This window comes from Pongo abelii, chromosome 1 (genome assembly GCF_028885655.2).
Source record: "Pongo abelii isolate AG06213 chromosome 1, NHGRI_mPonAbe1-v2.0_pri, whole genome shotgun sequence".
In the NCBI taxonomy this organism is placed as follows: Eukaryota; Metazoa; Chordata; class Mammalia; order Primates; family Hominidae; genus Pongo; species Pongo abelii.
The window spans coordinates 230,612,953-230,631,769 of record NC_071985.2 but is presented as its reverse complement, the minus strand read 5'-3'; the positions used below and the strand labels follow the sequence as shown (position 1 = coordinate 230,631,769).

The window sequence follows — 18,817 nt, the reverse complement described above, 5'->3', positions numbered from 1 at the left end:
ACAGTGCCCTGGGCCCAGAGCCTGGAAGGCCGCCACGCCCCCGGCCCGCCCCCAGCCCGGACCCCAGTCCCGACCCGCCCCGGCTCCCCCACCCCGTGCGCCCTCGGCCCCGCCCCTTCCCCCTCCCCATCTCCCACCCCACCAGCGCCCCGCCCCCGGCACGGCCCCTGGACTTGCCCGGATCCCTCACCCCAGCCCAAGCTCCTGCTTCCAGCCCCGCCCCTGGCCCCTCCCATCTCCGGTCCCGGCCCCGCCCACAGCCTTCCCGAGTCCCGCCCCAGACCCCGCGGGGCTGGCGCAGCCCCTTTGCGCTCCCTGCTCGTCTCATGCGGAAAGTCCAAGTCCTAACCGACTCTAGTGACCAATCCAGGAGGGGCTGGGCGCCAGGGGGCCACACCCCGCAAAGGCAGCTCTCTGGGGTCCCGGACCCCAGACCTCGACCTCAGGAGACAGCCCTCAGCCTCCCTCACTTCTCACGTCCCACGGGGAAGCCAGCCTCGGCTTGTCCTGCCCGTGGACTCTCCGTTCACCTTCGCCCTGACACCTCACCCCCTTCCCGCAGGGCAGGGGTCGGGGAAGGGCTTGAGGAGGGCGTGGCCAGCCTCTGCAGCCCGAGTGCACCCTGGACACCCCTGCTTCGGGGACCTGCATTGTTGGTTCCCAACCACCTTCTGGGCATCCCCGTTCCTCTTTCTGTGCTGCGTGTTCTTGGACAGTGGCCTGGAGTGGGTGGGCGCGGGGTCCTAGCAGCCACAGACAGGAGGAGGCGCTAACTTCTAGGGTGCCCATGGGCACAGAGGCACTGTCTAGGGTGCTAACTTCTAGGGTGCCCATGGGCACAGAGGCACTGTCTAGGGTGCTAACTTCTAGGGTGCCCATGGGCACAGAGGCACTGTTTAGGGTGAGGCTTCTGCGAAGCAAGATTCACTTGTCTCCTTTGAAACCTGGTTTTGGTTTGAAATTGACTGACTCCAGGGGCCAGGACCAGGTAGTCTCAGGGATGGAGATGGAGTCTCTGGGGTCAGATCTACCAGACACTCAGGAGAGTCTCTTTTTGAATAGCGGAGGGAGATGCAATCTGGGTGAGACCAGATGGGGGCCAGGTGTGGCCCCCTCATTAGCCACACACAGAGCCAGCCATGCCAGTCCCTGCTAGAGAGGTGCGCTGACCATCAGCTTAGCCATTGAAGCCTGGCCAGGCCCTGTTCCTTGGAACCTTCCCCCTCCAAGGCTTCGTGTGGTCTGGGGGAGGAACTTCTAATAGGGAGCACTGGAGGGAGCCCTGGCTGGGAGGAGCTTGGGAAGGGAGCACCCCGACTGTCCCGATAGGAGGGACAACATTACCCCCAACACACACAGGCTGTCTGTGCCTCCACACCACCTGGAGGCTACAGTCCTCTGGGGGTGGGTGGCCATCTGGCCAGCCTCGCTGTCACCCCAGCTTTACAGAAGGGAAGACCTAGGTCACAGGAGGGGGAGCACACCAAATCACCCAGCTTGTGAACTGCAGATCCGGGAACTGAACATAGGGGTCTGGCTCTGGGGACCTTCGCCTAACCCTGTAATCTGCTGCTTATAAACAACAACAGCAACAACCACCATTGACAGGCACAAAATAGCCAGGAATCCCCAAGAGGTGAGCTAGTTCACTGTCTTCTAAAACCCCAACTACCAGTTGGTGCCCCCGTTGCTGATGCTCCAAACACTGCCCTACTCTGTCCTACGGGGCTCTCAATCCTGCCTCTCACCCACCCCCACTGACCACCCTTCCCAGAATCTCAGCTGCAGGGGCTGCCCCAAGCCTGGGTTTGGGGGCTATTTTCCTCCAGGTCTCCCAAAAGCCTGCACCCAAGAAAAGCTCCCCAGTGCGCCACTTCTGTGCTGGGCCCCTGTCCTCGGGTGGAGGTGCAAGCCTGTGAGTGTCTCCCCCACCCTGAGAGCTGTGGAATGGCTTCCCCATCTTTACATCTCATCCCTGCTCTTTGAGAGCTGGCTTGGCACACATAGGTGGTCGACAAGTGTGTGTAAAGTGAACGAATTAACACCTTGAAAAAGTTCACCAGCTTCTCTGCTGAATTCCAGCTGGGCCTGGGACGGGGGGTGGAGGAGGATGACTCACTGTTTGAGAACATTCTCCAGCTTATCAGAGGAAGAAGGAAAGAATGTGGATGGATCCTATGGGTTCAAAAGGAGGTCTCTGGGCAGGGGAGGGTTCAGGTTTTGAGCAGCCTGAAACGTATAAAATGAGGGGGCCCTCTGGAAGAAAAATCATACAAAAGTAAGTTATTTTACAAAATACTCGACCTCGTGTGTGCATTTCTAGGGCCCTGAAACATGACCTCTGCTGGCCCAGCAGAACCCTGCCGCTACGCACTTCCCTGTCCCAGGCACTGCCTCTATGCTCTCCCCTGTCCTGGGCACTGCCGCTATGCTCTCCCCTGTCCCAGGCACTGTGTTGAGCAGCTGGGGGAAGAGTCCTGAGCAGGCCCCAGGTGGGGAGGCAGGCAGGAAGGGGATATGTCCTTCTTGCTGGAAATCCCTGTGGTCAGGACACCTGCCGCGCCCTCCCAGGCCATGCATAGCTTTTTCCCACGCCATTCAGGGTGATGGGGGCAATCCACTGGGGAGGTCTGTGGTCTTCCCCCACTGTGCTCGCTCGTCCCTAGACAGAACCCTCATTCTCAGGCACAGCAGGGAGCTCACTTCTCTGACAGGCAGGCCCCTGGGGCTGTCTGTGCCCCTACATCTCACCCCCTCCACCCAAAGCCCAGGTCCTCTGCCCAGCCTGGTACTGGAGGGCATGGGTGTCACTCAGACATGTGACCGTCTCAGTCCCAAAGTGTGTCTTCCTGCTCACAAGACAGCCGAGCACCAAAGAGGGTACCCAGACTCGATACATGAAAACAGGCATTAGCCTGGCGTGTGTGTTTAATACACTTCTATATGCAGATTGAACTCATGGTAGACAAGGCTTCTTTTATAGCAAAAAATAAACTATGCAGAGCACAGTAAATATTCTCCAAGAATGATCTTTGTCCATTGTCATAATAAAGTGACAGTCTGTGGGACAGTTACTGCAAACATTTTCCCAGTCTGTAGTTTTGGTTTTAATATGGTTACTGAGGTTGTCAGACTATATAAGCTTCGAATTTCATGTACTAAGATGTATGTAGTTTTTTCTCTGCAGTTCCCTCCATTGCTTAGAAGCACTAAGCTTAGAAGGTTCACTAATGTTTATTCTTTTTTGTTGCTTCCATTGCATTTATTTATTTATTTCCATCGGCATTTATTCTGCTGTCCGCCGTGAAGGAGGACTCTCCCTGGTTAGCCAGTGGTTCAGGCACCATCAGCCAGCCCAGCTCCTTCCACTGATGCGAGGCAGCTTCTTCATCCCGAACTCATCACAAACAGACTCTGTCTCTGGGTATTTCCACTGGGCCTTAGCTCAGCCCCAGACCGTTTTACGCTTGTCCTGCGTTCCCAGGATGAGACAGAAGGGCCTGCCGTGTTGATTCTCATGACAGCTTATCGGGAGCTTGTCTAAACGACGGCACAGCTGGTACCTCCCCACTACTCTCATCTTTCCCCTGAACATTATACTGGTAATTCCCATTTGTCATTCTTCCAAATGAATTTTGGAATCACTTTGCCCAGTCCCTTCAAAGCTGCACTGGACTTCTCATTGCAATTGCCTTAAATGTATGCATGGAGAAAAATGGACATTTTCAGAGTCATCAAACTGTGGGAAGGGCAGGGATCGCAGCAGGGGATGCACTTTCTGACCCCCAAGGAGGCAAAGCAGAGAAAGGGCTGCTGCAGAGACTGTTGCGGGGCACTGCCCCCTGGTGCAGAGCGCAGGTATTGGAACCCACTGGTCCCGTGGCTGGACCCACTGGCCTCCCTCTGGTCCTCTTTCCAAGTGGGGGCTTCCCATGGCTTCAAAGACCCGTTGGGTTACAGCTGCAGCTCAGGCCTCAGCTCCCAGACCAAGTTCCATCCTAAACACCTTTCAGGAAATCGTAGCCAAACATCCCAACTCCACTGTTAGGTTTGCCAGCTCCACTTAGGAAGTACAGACCCGACGAGTCATCACAGCCCTGCGTGTTCTTGGGAAGGCACCAGGTGGGAAGCAGGCTGAATGGAGGTCTATATTAGACCTCAAATGTAGATGCCCACACCCAGGCCTGCAAGAGGGCCCTGAGCCACAGCACCTGGCATGGAAGCCTGGGTGTGGGCCCCACCCACCTGGTCCCAGCATCCCCACCCCCCACCCTATCCAGTGGGCTCAGCTCTCCCGCTTCTCCCCTCTTTATCCCACCTGGCCTCGACTGCCTCAGGCCTGGTGGGGCACCCAGGCCACCACTCCTGGGTTACACGCAGAACTGGGCTTGGCTCAGAGCCTCTTGCCAATAGACACGAGGAGTGGACAGGCTTCCATTTCTTCCATTTTTAAATCTGGCAAACAATTCCTCTAGCTTGCCTGAAAAGCATTACTAAAAGACACTACCTTTCCATGTTTTTGTCTCATTCTCTGCTGGAAATAATAAAAACAGCCTTTGGATGGAGGAGAAATAACGTAGGGAGAAAGAAGAATCAAATCACCAGCTCAGTGGATAACTCAAGGCGCTAATTTCCAAAGCAAACTGCTCCCCGTGTCCGGTCCGCGGGCTGGCGGTTACACACTTCTTCCCTGCAGCCTGACTTTAATCCTTCCAGAGCTGAGAGTCCTACAGAGAGAAATGCAAAACATCCCTGAAAGCTCCCTGAACGAACATTTCCATCAATCCAAGAAAATAATCCAGCATCTTTTCTGAATTTTCACAGACATTTCTCCTGACAGGAGAGTGAGCAAAGTCACTGATGCTAAAGGCGTTTGCTGACCCTCAGATGCAAGGTGCCCACAGCAGTCCTCATGTCAACACCAACGACCGCCCCGTACCGCCCCGGTCTGTGCCAGCACCCCCACTGTGAGATGACCACAAAATCCAGCAAAATCCAGCACGTGCAGGTGATGGCCAGAGACGGGGTGACGGGGGGGTGGGAGGCCGGGGGTGAGAGACGGGGTGGGAGGCTCTCCAGATAGCGAAGGATCGCACCAGAAACCCTGCACCAAATATGTAACTGAGTCTATGGCCAGCCTTTGGGTAGCCGACTCTGAATTCATTTCTAAGCCTCTGAATTTGCCCCAAAAGAGAAAGGAAAGTGAAAAGATCAATCTGTGGCATACCTAAGGTGGGCTGTGTAATGTGGCCCCAAGCGTGGCAGGGGAGAACAGGAATCCCGGAGCAGATGGCCCGGTCAGAACCCCCATGTCCCCACTGCCGCCTGGCCGGGATGTCTTCCTTCCTGGTTCTGTGCCTGTGTCCTCCTGAGTGACAACGGAGACAGCAGAGGGGCAGCCTCCAGTTCTAGTTCCTGCTCAGCGTTTGAATCATGGTACGAGCAAGCACAGCTGCTGTTCTGAGGACCAGACAGTGGCCAGACACACAGGCCTGGGCTGTGGCGTGCAGGCTTCCCCCTCTACACCCCGCTCCCGCCATTCCTCCCTCCAACCCTCCAACCCTCCAACACACAGGCCTGGGCTGTGCCATGCAGGCCCCAACAACTGCCCACCCTCCCACCCCCGGCTCCTGACATCCCTCCCTCCAACCTCGGGGGCAGCATCAGGATGGAGCTAGGTCTGGAAATATGAAGGTGTTTCAGACCAGGCACTGACACTCAGATGGAAAACCACACCTGCTCCCGCCACCATGCTAGCAGCTCAGGACACAGCCTAGTGTATGGGTTGAAGAGTGGCCTCCAAAGACATCGGCCCACATCCTCGCCTGCCACCGGCTCCTGTGAATGTGACCTTATTTGAAAAAAGGGTGTTTGCCCCATGTTCTCACTTATGAGTGGGAGCTGAATGATGAGAACACATGGGTACATGTGGGGAACAGCACTCGCTGGGGCCTGTGGACGGGCGGTGGGGAGGGAGAGCATCAGGAAGAAGAGCTAATGGATGCTGGGCTGAATAACCAGGTGACGGCTGACCTGTGCAGCAAACCACCACGGCACACATTTACCTATGTCACAAACCTGCACGTCCTGCACATGGACCCCTGAACTTTAAACAAAATTTGAAGAAAAAATAAATTAAACTGGGAAACTCCTGAGTGAGGCACCTGAGGCCCTGTCCCTGGGGAGCCCCCGGCCCAGAGAGGAGAGGGGCCTCCACTGCGGATGCTGCCCTGCCCTGCCCTGCCCTGGGGCAGCGACGCCCTGCAGGCCTCTGGCCCCGGCCGCCTTAGCGGCACCTACACGCAGGAACAGACAGAGGCTCCCCCGTCACCCCGGCGCCATCCCCAGCAAGGCCGAGCCTGGGAGGCAGGGCGCTCTGCTGTCCAGCAGGCTTTGTGCAGTGGAGCTCTTGCATTTCTCAAGGTCAGAGCGGTGTGGGCCCCACCCTGCCTGCCACACTGACCAGAACCAGAATCGACACACAGTCCCCAGCAACATTCGGTTTAAGATCTTCTGGCCCCCAAGTTAACCTGAACTCTCCCAGCCTCCTCCTGGGTCCCACTCACCCAAAGGAAGCCCACCGCTCGAGATCAGGCCTTCCCACTGGATCCACGGCAGAGAGACCACCTGGGGACCCTGGGCCCCACACGGCGAGGGGCAGGTGGGAAACAGCGCAAAACCATCCTCCTGCTGGGGTACGGGGTGGAGGAAATTACCATCAACGCGACTCAGCCTTTGAGAACTGCACGAGAATGACACCCCTGCTACTTCCCCGCAGCCTGCTCTTGATCCTCAAACCCATCCGAAAGGCCCCTTCCCCGCCTGCAGGGAGAGGCATTTATTTGTGGAAGTTGCTTCTGCTTCTGTCATGACTTGCCAAAGAGTAAGGGCTGGGTCTGCAAGACACCACCTGAGCACTCACAACTGCCCCAAGCACTGCCGACCCTCGCACACAGCCCTGGGGCCCGCCAAGCCCCAGCCCTGGCTCCATGGAGAAGGGAGAGGCTGAGAAACATTCCTCAGCCCCAAGTGCATCCCCCAAAGCACAGCTGTCTCTGGAAGCCCAGGACCCTGCCTGCGGGAAGAGCCTCCAGGCTGCGCACTAACCGCCAGCCTGGGGGAGTTGGTGCAGGCACCTAGAGGACCCCACCTTTGGGCTGCCCTTTGGCACATGGCCCCCTGACTCCCACATCCATCAGAGAATGAGGGCAAAGGCAGGACCCACTGATTTTGTAAAATGCAAAACCATAACACGTGGAAATTAAGATAAAAACCCACACTGTCCAGCTGAGTTTTCCAGTGGCAGGAAGATAAATAATGACTTCATCTAGGGCTTGAATACACACACCCAGCACGAAACTGTGCCCTCTGATTGGAAGGCCTCGCATGGGTGATGCTGCCACCTGCTGACAGAAATGGAATAGCTTCTTCAAAGCCCCAAGAAATAGACAAACTCATGGGCTCCCCTCCCGGGACCTCACAGCCACACCCCAATCACGAACCATCTTCCCTGCCTCACGACCAGTGTGTGTGGAGAGAGCAGCCATCTGGCTGGATGTTCCATCATGCACATGTGTGACACATCATTACATGTGTCCCCCAGAAAGGCACAGTCCAGTCTTAACCCCAGTGCCTGTGAGATGACTGGTAGGGTTTGGCTGTATGCCCCCACCCAAATCTCATCTCAAATTGTTAATTCCCCACGTGTTGAAAGAAGGGACTGGTGGGAAGAGATTGGATCATGGGGGCAGATTTCTCCCATGTTGTTCTTGTGATAGTGAGTTCTCAGGAGATCTGATGGTTTAAATGTGTGGCACTTCCAGCCCCCGCCCCACCCCTGCCGCCATGCTTCCCCTTCATCTTCCGCCATGACTGTAAGTTTCCTGAGGCCTCCCCAGCCAGGTGTAATGGTGAGTCAATTGAACCTCTTTCCTTTATAAACTACCCAGGCTCAGGTAGTTCTTTATAGCAGTGTGAAAATGGACTAATACAGAAAATTGGTAGCAGGATAGTGGGGCACTGATATTAAGATACCTGAAAATGTGGAGGTGACTTTGGAACTGGGTAATGGGCAGAGGTTGGAACAGTTTGGAGGGCTCAGAAGACAGGAAGATGTGGGAAAGTTTGGAACTTCCTAGAGACTTGTTGAATGGTTCTGACCGAAATGCTGATAGTGATACAGACAATGTCCAGGCTGATGTGGTCTCAGACGAAGATGAGGAACTTACTGGGAACTGGAGCAAAGCTATACTTTAGCAAAGAGACTAGGAGCATTTTGTCCCTGCCCTAGAGATCCGTGGAACTTTGAATTTGAGAGAGATGATTTAGGGTATCTAGCAGAAGAAATTTGTAAGCGGCAAAGCATTTGAGATGTGAGCTGGCTTTTTCTGAAAGCGTACAGCCATGTGTGTTCACAAGGAGATTATCTGAAATTGGAACTTATGTTTAAAAGCAAAGCAGGACATAAAAGTTTGGAAAATTTGCAACCTGACTATTGGTAGAAAACCCATTGTCTGGGGAGAAATTAAAGCCATCAGCTGTAGAAATGTCTCCATGACATTTCAGAGAGCTTCATGGTAGACCCTCCCATCACATGCCCAGAGGCCTGGGAGGCAAAATCAGCTCCAGTCAGGGCCAAAAGGGGTCAAGGTACAAGCCCAGGCAGAGCCCGTAGGTGTGCAGAAGACAAGGGCTGAACTTTGGGAGACTCTGCCTAGATTTCAGAGGATGTATGGAAATGCCTGGAAGTCCAGACTGAAGTCTGCTGCAGGGGCAGAGCCCTCATGGAGAACCTCTGCTAGGGCAATGCAAAGGGGAAATGTGGGTTGGGAGCCTCCAGACACAGAGTCCCCACTGGGGCACCTGTAGGGACCAGCCCTACAGGGTCAGTGGGTCTTTCTCCCCGTGTGCAGAGATGAGAGGTCGTAGAAATAAAGACACAAGACAAAGAGATAGAAGAAAAGACAGCTGGGGCCTGGGGGACCACTACCACCAAGGCACCGAGACCGGTAGTGGCCCCGAATGCCTGGCTGCGCTGTTATTTATTGGATAAAAGACAAGGGGGCAGGGTAAGGAGTGTGAGTCATCTCCAGTGATAGGTAAGGTCACGTGGGTCACATGTCTACCAGACAGGGGGCCCTTCCCTGTTTGGCAGCTGAGGCGGAGAGAGAGAGGAGAGACAGCTTACGCCATTATTTCTGCATATCAGAGACTTTTAGTACTTTCACTAATTTTGCTCCTGCTATCTAGAAGGCAGAGCCAGGTGTACGGGATGGAACATGAAAGTGGACTAGGAGTGTGACCACTGAAGCACAGCATCACAGGGAGACAGTTAGGCCTCCGGATAACTGCGGGCAGGCGTGACTGATGTCAGGCCCTCCACAAGAGGTGGAGGAGTAGAGTCTTCTTTAAACTCCCCTGGGGAAAGTGAGACTCCCTTTCCTGGTCTGCTCAGTAGCAGGTGCTTTTCCTTGGCACTGACGCTACTGCTAGACCACAGTCCGCTTGTTAACGGGCACCTTCCCAGACGCTGGGGTTACCGCTAGACCAAGGAGCCCTCTGGTGGCCCTGTCCGGGCATAACAGAAGGCTCGCACTCTTGTCTTCCGGTCACTTCTCACCATGTCCCCTCAGCTCCCATCTCTGTACGGCCTGTTTTTTCCTAGGTTATGATCGTACAGCAAGGATTATTATAATATTGGAATAAAGAGCAATTACTACAAACTACTGATTAATGATATTTATATATAATCATATCTATGATCTATATCTAGTATAACTCTTGTTATTTTATATATTTTATTACACTGGAACAGCTCGTGCCCTCAGTCTCTTGCCTCGGCACCGGGGTGGCTTGTCGCCTACAGGCACTGACTAGTGGAGCTGTGAGAAGGGGGACACGGTCCTCCAGACCCCAGAATGGTAGATCTACCAACAGCTTGCACCCTGCACCTGGAAAAGCCGCAGGCACTCAGGGGCAGAGCTTCCCAAGGCCTTGGAAGCCCACCCCTTGCATCAGTGTGGCCCTGGATGTGAGACATGCAGTCAAAGGAGATTATTTTGGAGCTGTAAGATATAATGACTGCCCCACTGGATTTTGGACTTGCATGGGGCCTTTAGCCCCTTTGTTTTGGCCAATTTCTCCCTTTTGGAATGGGACCATTTACCCAGTGCCAGTACCTCCATTGCATCTTGGAAGTAACTAACTTGCTTTTGATTTTACAGGTTCATAGGCAGAAGGGACTTTGTCTCAGATGAGACTTTGGACTGTGGACTTTTGAGTTAATGCTGAAATAAGACTTTGGGGGACTGTTGGGAAGGCACGATTGGTTTTGAAATGTAAAAAGGACATGAGATTTAGGAGGGGCCAGGGGTAGAATAATATTGTTTAGCTGTGTCCCCACCCAAATCTCATCTCAAATTGTAATCCCCACATGTTGAGGGAGGGACCTGGTGGGAGGTGACTGGAGCATGGGGGCAATTTCCCCCATGCTGTTCTTGTCATAGTTCTCACAAGATCTGATGGTTTAAGTGTGGCACATCCCGCTACCCCCGCTGCCATGTAAGACGTGCCTTGCTTCCCCTTTGCCTTCCGCCATGATTGTAAGTTTCCTAAGGCCTCCCCAGTCATGTGTAACTGTGAGTCAATGAAACCTCTTTTCTTTATAAATTACCCAGCTTCAGGTAAGTTCTTCATATTAATAGCAGTGGGAAAACAAACACAGTGACCTTACTTGGTCAAAGATGCTGATGATCGACTAAAGATGAGGTCACTAGGGTGGTCCCTAATCCAACAGGGATCTTGCAGAAGAGACCCACCGGGAGAAGGTCGTGTGAAGATGGAGGCAGGGATGGGAGCAGTGCATGAGCAAGCCCAGGACACCAAGCAGGCCTGGCAGAGCAAGGCATGCGTCAACCCTTAGGGCTGCAGAGGGAGCATGGCCCTGCCCATTAAAAACACATTTCTGTTGTTTTTAAAACAGTTGTTTTTAAAACCAGTTTGTGATGCATTGTGGTGCAATGTGACAGAAGCCCCAGGAAACTCATCCATACTGAGTGAAATTTTATTGTCTAAAACACAGTTCCTCCATCATCTATCCCTCCTGTCATTTCTGAAATTTATAGACATCCAAGTCACTCCCCACATCCACAGAAGGCTCAAGCACCTGGTTCAGAATCCTCATTGTCCTGCCAGCTCCCGCCAGCAGTCTGCAGCCTCGGCCCCAGCCAGTGTCACTTCATCCCATTCCCTGGGCATCTAGTTCCAGGACCACAGCTCCATCCTTGGCGTCGTCCAGAACTTGCTCCTACCTCTCTCCCTCATTCTCCCTCTTTCTCCCCCCCATTCTCTCTCCCTCTCTTTCTCATTCTCCCTTCTCCTCCCTCTTTCTCCCTCCCTCTCTCTGGAATCTCTGGTTCCAGTTGCCCATCACTGACCACAGCTTGCAGCTGTCCAGGTATTTCTCATCTACATCCACTCAGCTCCCTCCCGGCCTCTGTTCTTCCTCCCTCAGGGGTATTCTCCCACTCACCAGCACCTGTTGGATCCGCGGCCATTTCTAACCGGACTGGATACTTGGACCTCAAGGTCCCTGCTGGTGAGATAGCTGGGAGACACTCGTCTGTAGGTCCCTCTGGCCGGTCTTGCTGGGCGTGCCAAGAACACATTGCCCTGACCACTCTTTTCTGGGCCATTTCTCAGGCCTGCGCTTGCAGTGGGCACTCTTGCCGGGGAGACAGCCTCCCTCTGGGACAAAGCCCACACTGGTCCACAGGCTCCAGGGTCCTGTTTTGTAGCGCACCCGCTGTGGTGCAACATGCGTCTGGGCACACCAGCGTCGTCCGTTTCCTGTTGTAGTCTTTCCTCTCTGACTCCAGGGGTATTTCGTCTTTCTGCCAGCGCCCATGCAACTTTGGCAGCCTGGCCTGTCTGCTGGCACGTGGGGCAGAATCCCTGCACTACACCATTCTTGGGCAAACACTTCATCTAGGATCTTGGCCTCCCTTTTCTCCCTGGTCTTTGACCACTGCTACCCAGCAAACTCCTCCATCTAGGCCAGCCAGCATTGGTTTCTTCCACTCCCCTAGCTGCCGCGTGGGAGGCGCCACTGCAAACTTCCCTGAGGTCTCCCAGCTGCTCAGAGATCCCCATGCCCTTCCCTGATCAGCTCCCTGCCCGGTTCTCATCCCGGTGATTCTAAACCGTCCATCTTTACCAATACTCCGCTCCATTCCCACTCCCTGACTGAAGTAAACAGATGTACCCTGAACTCCTCATTCTCCCCCCATCTCACTCTCCTCGCCTGTGTGCACCCCGCCTCGTGTGTCTTCCTCACCTCCGAGCAGAGGGATCTGTCCTCCTGCCCGAAGGTAACCCTGACCCCTGGACTCTGCGCCTCCTTCCCGCAGCCTCCACCAGATTGCGGGTCCGTTCATCGCCCCCTCCACACGCGCTGGGGGCACCTCCGGGAGCTGGGGCTAGCGCAGGGCACACACACGTTCCACCTCGAACTGCGAGCGCTGACCGGGATCTCTGGGCAGCCCTCTGTGTGTGCACTGGCTTGCTGAAGGCTCGCGACAGCCTGGGCCTGGGCGCGCATTCCAGCACTTTCTACCCTCCCGCTTCAGAGTGCATTGCTCTGTGGATCCGTCACGAATAAGCCGTGTGTGAAGAACGCCAGGTCCCGGCAGAAGATCGCTGCCCGGCGTGCGAACTCGCCTAGGGTGCACCAGGGCCGCCGCCCTGCATCCTCCAACCTCAGCTCCGGGGCACCGCGACCCTCCGTGCAGTGCGAGCCCCCGATGCGCGCGCGCCCCCACCTGCGCTCCAGAAGGCCGAAGGGGGCATCCCATTTGCAAGGCGGGTCACCCGCTTTCCCCGCGGGCCAAGGGGCTCCAAGACGCCCAGCCCCTCCTTCCCAGCCGCTCCGCGACACCCTGGCAACCGGCTTCGGCCCCGCCCCTTCTCGTTGTGTAAACAGGAAGTGAGCCTGCGCGTGACGGTCGCTTCCGGCGCGGCGAGGGGCGGGAGCGATTGTGAACGGCGGCGGGGCGGAGCCAATCGCGGAAAACGGCAGGAGGAGAGCCAATCCCGAGGGTCGGCGGACGCGGGAAGGGGCGGAGCAAGAGGCGGGGCCGGCAAGGCGGAGCCAATCGCGGCGGCCCACGGGGCGGGGCCGGGGCGCGGCCGGGTGGTGGCGGTGGCTGCGGCGAGGGCGGTCGGGGCGGTGTCAGGGTCGGGGTCGGTAAGGGGTGCGGCGATGCTGCAACTGCGGGACTCGGTGGACTCGGCCGGCACGAGCCCCACGGCGGTGCTGGCGGCCGGCGAGGAGGTGGGGGCAGGCGGCGGCCCGGGCGGGGGGCGGCCGGGGGCGGGGACGCCGCTGCGCCAGACACTCTGGCCTCTCAGCATCCACGACCCCACGCGCCGCGCCCGCGTCAAGGAGTACTTCGTGTTCCGGGTGAGGCGGGGGCCGGGGCCGGGGCGGGGGCCGAGGGCGCGGGGCGGGATGGGGGCGGGTGGGGTCGGAGGCGGACGCCGGGCGGTCCCGCAGGGAGCGACCTGTGACCTGTGATCTTTGCCCCCGTCCCCCACCCCGCAACCCGCCCAGCCCGGCAGCATCGAGCAGGCAGTGGAGGAGATCCGCGTGGTGGTGCGGCCCGTGGAGGACGGCGAGATCCAGGGAGTATGGCTGCTTACCGAGTAAGCCGGGGCTGCGCTCTCCTCTGTGGGGGGACTCGCCCCGAGCCGCCGCGCAGCACCTTGCGAGGACTTCCCGGGGTGCTCGTGCCACGCTCAGGCGCCCCGCGCCGCCCCTGCTGCCCTTCCAGGCGGGCTGGCCTTGGCTAAGTCGAGACAGCCGCGTCCAGTGTGGACTGAGGCCCCTCCTCTGCCTACAGGGTGGATCACTGGAACAATGAGAAGGAGCGGCTGGTGCTGGTCACTGAGCAGTCCCTGCTTATCTGTAAATACGACTTCATCAGTCTCCAGTGCCAGCAGGTGGTCCGGATAGCGCTCAACGCAGTAGACACCATTTCCTACGGAGAATTCCAGTTTCCCCCTAAATCGCTCAACAAGTAAGCCTGTTAAGAGTCCAGTATCACTGGACCTAAGCGCCAGAGTGGACCTTCCAATTCAGCCCTTTTAAATCAGCCCCCCAAGTGGTGTGTCTTCTCTGTCATTATTTATAAGCATAAAGGCTCCAGCTCCAAATATCAATGGGAAGTTCCTTAAAAAGAAGCGATTTCTGGGCAATTGAGTGCATTAAAAGGAATTCTGGCACAGAAGGCAGCTATTAGGCTTGTAGTAAAAAGACTTACATGAGTTCAAGATGCATTGAAGTAGAGCCCAACGTGTTAAAAAGGAACTTGGATGTTCTTCAGGAAAAGGCCAAACTCTGCATTTTTTCTACAGCCAGGGACAGATTGCATGACACATCAAGTCTTGCTCTGGCTAATTTTTTAAAGAGAAAAGGAGGGTCCTGTTTTAATTTATAGATACCACTAAAAGACAAATTTGGAAATATTTAATGACCAGCTTTCAGGAGTTGATCTTTTTGCTGTAGGATAATTTTCTGGCATGTGAGGAACCTAGACATTACTACAGTCAGTTAAGCTGTAGAACTTAAATTTTTGATGGAGAGATTTGGATGGGGGATTCAGGAAGCTAAAATAAAAATTTTACCTTTTGGTTAAAACATTTAATATGACGTAAGGAAAAGGAAGATTACACTTCCTTTTCACTCATTTGGCTAGCCTATCTATAATTATTCCCTTTTTTCTTTCTTTTTTTTTTTTTTTTTTTTTGAGACGGAGTCCCACTTTGTCACCCAGGCACCAGTGGTGCAATCTTGGCTCACTGCATCCTCCACCTCTTAGGCTTAAGTGATCCTCTCACCTCAGGCTCCCAAGTAGCTAGGACTACAGGTGCCCGCCACCATACCCAGCTAATTTTTATATTTTTTGTAGAGATGGGGTTTTGCTAGGTTGCCCAGGCTGTTCTCAAACTCCTGGGCTCAAGAGATCTGCCCATTTTGGCCTCCCAAAGTGCTGGGATGATAGACGTCGGCCACTGTGTCCAGCCAGTATTCCTGTTTATTAATTTTTAATCATGTAAAGATTACCAAAATACATTTAATAACCAAAATATATTTAATTTGTCATATTTATACTTACAGTATTTAAAGCAATTATTAGTGGAGATTGAAGTTACTGTTAAAAGTCACAGGCCGGCCAGGCGCGGTGGCTCACGCCTGTAATCCCAGCACCTTGGGAAGCTGAGGCGGGCGGATCACCTGAGGTCGGGAGATTGAGACCAGCCTGGCCAACATGGAGAAACTCTGTCTCTACTAAAAATACAAAATTAGCTGGGTGTGGTATTGCATGCCTGTAATCCCAGCTATTCTGGAGGCTGAGGTGGGAGAATCGCTTGAACCCAGGAGGCAGAGGATGCAGCGAGCCAAGATCAGGCCACTACACTCAAGCCTGGGCAACAAGAGCAAAACTCCATCTCAAAAAATAAATAAAAATAAAAACCACAAGCCATTTTCCACTGTGATATGTCATAGGTCTTTTCTGTAAACGTGTGCTTTTTGCTGTCATATTCTCCTGACTGATGAGACTCTCAGATTGTCCGCGAGAGGACCGTGACCTGCCGCGCTAAGTCTGGCTATTTCTTCTGACTTTTCAGGCGGGAAGGTTTTGGGATTCGAATTCAGTGGGACAAGCAAAGTCGTCCTTCCTTCATAAACAGATGGAATCCCTGGTCTACCAACGTGCCCTATGCCACTTTCACAGAACACCCGATGGCTGGCGCAGATGAGAAGACAGCATCTCTGTGTCAGGTAAGAAGACAGGCACGTAATAGCCGCACCCCCCGCAGCGATGGAAACACCCCCCGCAGTCACGGAAACACTTCAGGTCTGCACTGTCCAGCGGCCACGCGGAGCTGCTGAGCACTTGAGACATGGCTAGAAATGAGAGAGGAAGCTCTCATTTTAGAGTTTATTCCCTAAGTTTTCAGAAATTCTGGTTAATTTATGTTAAAGTAGCCCTATGTGGCCAGTGGCTGCTGGTTAGCATAGCTCCATAATGTGGCCTCCTGATGGTGATCTGGGTGGGGAAGGGCCCCAACTGGGCTTCAGAGAGTGGCAGCAGACCCAGCCATGCCAGATGATCAGTGCGGATGCGCACCAGGAGAGGAGGCCTTGGGGCTGGGGTTAGAGCAGAGCCCAGAGCCTGGAGGGGGTCCTGCACTTCCCCAGCTGTGTGCCTCGGCCTGGTTACTGACCTGGTAGGTTGGGTGAGGGCAAAGCCACTCAGCCCTGTGTACAGGAATGGTTCTGCAGGTGCTGGCTGCCATTGGCCACAGGAGAGCATGGTGGCAAGATTTCCACACACTTAGAGAGCTCCGTGGGGACGAGAGTTGAGGGAACCCCAGGATGTGGCAGAGGCAGCCCTTTCAAGTGAAGGGAAGAAGAGATAGATGGCATTTGGAGGGATTTAAGTGTCTCAGAATGCTAATTTTTTCAAGTAATGGACACTCTTATTTTGCCTGACAGCTAAAGCTCCATGTTTTTCTCTCTTTAAAGTTGGAAAGCTTCAAGGCTCTGTTAATCCAAGCTGTCAAAAAAGCCCAAAAAGAAAGCCCTTTGCCAGGACAGGCGAATGGCGTGCTGATCCTGGAGCGCCCCCTGCTCATCGAGACCTACGTGGGACTCATGTCCTTCATTAACAACGAGGCGAAACTGGGCTACTCCATGACCAGGGGCAAAATAGGCTTTTAGCCGCTGCGTTCTGGGAGCTCCTCCCCCTCCCCAGAAGGCCAAGGGATGTGGGGGCTGGGGGACTGGGAGGCCTGGCAGTCTTCATGCTGCCCTGCTGCTGCTGGAAGGATGGGGATCTTTTACCTTTAGGGATCTCAGCACAATTAGAATAGTAAAGTGAATTCTATCTATTTAATTGGATATTGGACTCTGCTCATATAAGCTACAGACAAAAGCCAAAAGACTCTCGCTGTCCCTGTGCTGCTGGTATTTCATTCTCTGTAACTTCAGTTCTGGTGTTTTCCTTGAGTATCTACTTGGCTTCTCGTGGTTTTTCCCACCCCAGCTGCCCCAGCACGCGGGACCCATAGCACACCCCTTAGCGCTTGCATAGGTTGCTGAAAACAGGGAGGCACCTGGTATCTCGAGTGCCTGCAGTTGCAAGTATGTTTACACTTGGTGTCCAATTTTGTATTTTAAAATGTAATCCATTTTTACTTCAGCTCATCCAAAAGCAGCCAGCAGACCGGTTGACTGAGACCGGTCTGTGGCTGTGGGCCCCTTGGTGACCCGCTGCTGTTTTGGAAATGGGTGACCTGAAGTGACACTTTTTCCACAATTAACCCAAGTTGTGTTAATACTTCAGGTCTGTTTCCCAGACCCAGAAAGCTTTACAGAAAATCATTTTAAGACAATTTATTAATTTGAGAAAGTCACCTTGACAGTTCTTTGCACACAAGTTTTACAACTCTCTGGATTCTGAGTTTGTATTGTATTCATATTTAAAGGGAATTGGGTCGTTTGCTTTTTGAATAATGCACTTTAAAACAAGGAACCGTATCAGGCCAGCACAGTGGCTCATGCCTGTAATCCCAGCATTTTGGGAGGCTCAGGCAGACAGATCGCTCTAGCTCAGAAGTTGCAGAGCAGCCTAGGCAACATGGTGAAACCCGTCTCTACCAAATAGACAAAAAGCAGCCGGGCGTGGTGGCACGTCTGTGGTCCCACCTACTTGAGAGGCTGAGCCAGGAGGATTGCTTGAGCCCAGGAGGCGGAGGTTGCAGTGAGCTGAGATGGCACCACTGACTGCTGCACTCCAGCCCAGGCGACAGAGCGAGACTCCGTCTATCAGATCCTTATGAAGCAGCTGATGCCTGCCTTGGTTCCTACCGCTCCGGTGTAGACTCGGGGCTCTGTCCAAGTCTCGCACTAAACATGCCCAGGCTTCGATGTGCCTGGAGGATTTCCCCACAGGGACCCACGCACCTCCCTGTATCTGCGCAGCTTGCTCATGTGGCTGGAAGCGCTGTCGATAAGCTTCACGCACTGGCTTGCCAGTTCTTCGTCTCTAGGACTTGTAGCTTTAAGCAAACGGTGTGGCGTGGGTTGAGTGTGGCCCCCTGCAGGATGCGCAGGGCTGCCTCAGAAGCTGGCGGGGGACTCCAGCCTCTGTGTTCATAAAGACATTAAGAAGTGGATGGATGTTGTTCCTTTTTTGAAGTTGTCATTAAAGTAGGTGCAACAACCAAGAAAGTATCTCTTCCCTCTTTGAAAGCCTGCCCCATCTCTGCCGGCTCTGCACCTGTGGGCCTGTTCTGCCTGTACTGTGCGGACTGCCTGTCACAGCAGTGCCGAGTATGGTTCTCTGCAGAAAGAGATCACGATATGCAACAACCTAGGTTTGCAACCTTGATTCCCCCCACCTGTGGTGCCAGCCAAGCCTGGCTGCCTGCCGAGCACCAGCTGGAGAGATTGATGGAATGGTTCTGGGTGGTTCTAGGCACTTCCTGCAAATAACCAGGGTGGAGACCCACGCGCACTGGTTCCAAAACCAGAGACTTTCTGAGGAACTGACAGCTGGTCAGGGACCTGGGGGTGGCGCTGCGCTCAGGTGCCAGGGCTCCCTTCCCACACTTCAGAGCAGACCCACTGTGGGGAGGCTGGATGTGCCCCACAGAGATGCCCCCTCGTTGTCCTAACACATCCAAATAGAAAACCCGGAGCAGGCTGGGTGTCTGGCGGGAGCTCAGTGACCCGGGGCTGTTACTGTAGGGC

The 18,817-nt window shown here is 54.5% G+C and overlaps 1 protein-coding gene and 1 pseudogene across 2 annotated transcripts; one reads left to right on the top strand and one right to left on the bottom strand.

Moving 5' to 3' along the window:
- Positions 1–11,163: 11,163 nt before the first annotated feature.
- Positions 11,164–13,206, bottom strand: LOC112129037 (uncharacterized; annotated as a pseudogene).
- Positions 13,161–18,295, top strand: TPRG1L (tumor protein p63 regulated 1 like). Of its 2 annotated transcripts, XM_009235756.4 has the most exons (5): positions 13,161–13,459; positions 13,610–13,701; positions 13,899–14,075; positions 15,688–15,841; positions 16,589–18,295. In XM_009235756.4, exons 1-5 carry the CDS (start codon positions 13,259–13,261, stop codon positions 16,781–16,783), a joined length of 819 nt encoding a protein of 272 aa, XP_009234031.1. In that variant the 5' UTR covers positions 13,161–13,258; the 3' UTR covers positions 16,784–18,295.
- The last annotated feature ends 522 nt before the right edge of the window (positions 18,296–18,817 follow it).

Excerpts from the sequence above, each read along its gene's own strand:
- TPRG1L (XM_009235756.4), top strand. The coding sequence starts at position 13,259 with ATGCTGCAACTGCGGGACTCGGTGGACTCGGCCGGCACGAGCCCCACG. Across the intron at positions 14,076-15,687 it reads CCCCCTAAATCGCTCAACAA|GCGGGAAGGTTTTGGGATTC; the intron begins GTAAGCCTGTTA and ends CTGACTTTTCAG. Across the intron at positions 15,842-16,588 it reads AGACAGCATCTCTGTGTCAG|TTGGAAAGCTTCAAGGCTCT; the intron begins GTAAGAAGACAG and ends CTCTCTTTAAAG.